The sequence below is a fragment of the Citrus clementina genome, unplaced genomic scaffold (assembly GCF_000493195.1).
Source record: "Citrus clementina cultivar Clemenules unplaced genomic scaffold, Citrus_clementina_v1.0 scaffold_1, whole genome shotgun sequence".
NCBI lineage: Eukaryota > Viridiplantae > Streptophyta > Magnoliopsida > Sapindales > Rutaceae > Citrus > Citrus x clementina.
In genome coordinates, this window is record NW_006263303.1 from 28,051,088 (window position 1) to 28,053,211 (window position 2,124).

The window sequence follows — 2,124 nt, forward strand, 5'->3', positions numbered from 1 at the left end:
TCTAGCGTCCCCCCTCTTCTCTTCCTCACATACACACGCAGAAGCCTCCCCTCCAAACCGGTAACTGCTGCTTATTTCACTTCCCTCGCACTCTCTCTCTTTCTCTCTCTCGCTCGCTTACCACTATTTCGTCTCGTTTGTTTTCTTCCAGCGTTGCTTTCCAGAATTCTCTCGTGAGTATTCCAATATAGAATTTTGAATACGTTGTTCTTGTTAATTCCTATATTTTTATGCTTGGGTTCTTGATGCTTTCTCGATTTGTTTGTTATTAGATGTGAATTTGGTTTCATTTTTGTTTGGATTTCAGAAAAAAAGTTAAAGAAAAGCGTGAATGTTGTAATGGAGACCAAAGGCGGCAAAAAGAAGTCCAGTAGTTGTAAAAATTCCATTCAATACGAAGTTCCCCTCGGCTACAGCATTGAAGACGTTCGTCCCAACGGTGGCATCGAGAAGTTCCGATCTGCTGCTTACGCCAACGTACGCCGTCGTTTCTTTCTTCCCCCCCCCCCCCTCTCTCTCTTCATATTTTTGCAGATTTATTGATATTGTTGTGTGTGTGTTTGTTTGTTTGTTTTGCAGTGCGTGAGAATGCCTTCTTGATATCCGTCCGATACGCCCCCATTGCTTCTTCCTTCGATAGCGTAGAGTAGTAGAAATTCAATCTTTTATTTTCTTTCTCGTTTTGTCTCACTAAAATTAAATAAAAAGCGTTCTCTGGAAACGAAAGTCTACCCAACCCAGTCATGGCCGTTGATTCATCACCACCCGTTGCTTCTCCAATTGGATTCGAAGGCTTTGAAAAACGTTTAGAGATTACTTTCTCACCAGCTCCCATTTTCACTGACCCATCTGGCCTCGGCCTACGGGCTCTGACTCGTTCTCAACTCGACTCATTCCTCGATCTCGCTAAGTGCACCATCGTTTCTCAGCTCTCCAACACCGAGTTTGACTCATACGTTTTGTCCGAGTCGAGCCTCTTCGTTTTCCCCTCGAAGATTATTCTCAAAACTTGTGGGACCACGAAGCTGCTCTCGTCAATCCCACAGATTCTCAAACTCAGTGACTCACTCTCACTTGCTGTTTCTTCTGTCAAGTACTCGCGTGGCAGCTTCATTTTCCCTAATTACCAACCCTCCCCTCACTGTTGCTTCTCCGAAGAAGTCTCCACTCTGAACGAGCACTTTGGTTACCTGAACGCCAAGGCTCACGTCATTGGCGATCCCAAGTTTCCTAATCGGAACTGGCACGTTTACTCGGCGTCGAAAGAGAGATCGTTTGATAGCGTGGTGACTCTCGAGATGTGCATGACCGGCTTGGATAGAAAGAAAGCAGCTGTGTTTTACAAGAGCTCGTCTGGGGCCGCGGGGGCCGGTGAAATGACCAAAATGTCTGGGATTAGTGAGATTCTTCCCAGTCACGTGATCTGCGACTTTGAGTTTGACCCGTGCGGGTACTCTATGAACGGAATCGACGGTCCAGCGTTTTCTACGGTGCACGTGACACCAGAGGATGGATTCAGCTACGCTAGCTATGAGGCCGCGGGGTTCGACCTCGGGTTGGTGAGATTCGAACCAGTGGTCAAGAGAGTCCTCAACAGCTTCGCCCCACGTGAGTTCTCTGTCGCCGTCACGTGCGGGAGTGGGACCCAGTGGTGGTCCATGGAGGGCGCTGACGTGGAAGGGTATTCGAGTGAGACCGCGGTGAAGCAGGAGCTGGCAGGCGGTGGTTGCGTTGTGTACAAGACTTACTCAGTTGATCCCAATGCGAGGTGCGCGGTGAGCGCCCCTCCAAAGGTGCCTAATCACTGCTGGAAGGAGGTGGCAGCAGAGGAGGAAAGCGGCATGGTGGTTTGTCGTTTTGTTTCGCCGGCTTAGGTCTATGTCAGTCTTTGTTTGTTTGAGTCATTCAGTCACAGCCAGTTGCTCTATATTATTAAATAATTGCCGGTTTTCGGTTTGCTTTTAAAAGTATTGTTCTGGTTTTATTTTATTTTATGTTATTGCAGTCTTTTTGTTTTATGTGTGAAAAATAATTCGGCTCGGCCATTATGCTCTATTTCGCGTTGATTTCTTGGCCCAATGTCGCAAAGGAAGTAAATGGCTGGCTTTTTTTTTTTTTTTTTTT

General features: G+C 46.9%; 1 protein-coding gene across 2 annotated transcripts; it reads left to right on the forward strand.

Annotated features, from left to right (window-relative positions):
• On the forward strand, positions 1–2,124 carry LOC18053721 (S-adenosylmethionine decarboxylase proenzyme). 2 transcript variants are annotated; one of them, XM_024192217.1, is made up of 4 exons: positions 2–60; positions 152–173; positions 308–477; positions 580–2,124. In XM_024192217.1, exon 4 carries the CDS (start codon positions 744–746, stop codon positions 1,872–1,874), a length of 1,131 nt encoding a protein of 376 aa, XP_024047985.1. In that variant the 5' UTR covers positions 2–60; positions 152–173; positions 308–477; positions 580–743; the 3' UTR covers positions 1,875–2,124. The 2 variants fall into 2 exon arrangements, with proteins under 2 accessions (XP_024047984.1, XP_024047985.1); XM_024192216.1 differs by having other exon boundaries at positions 1–173.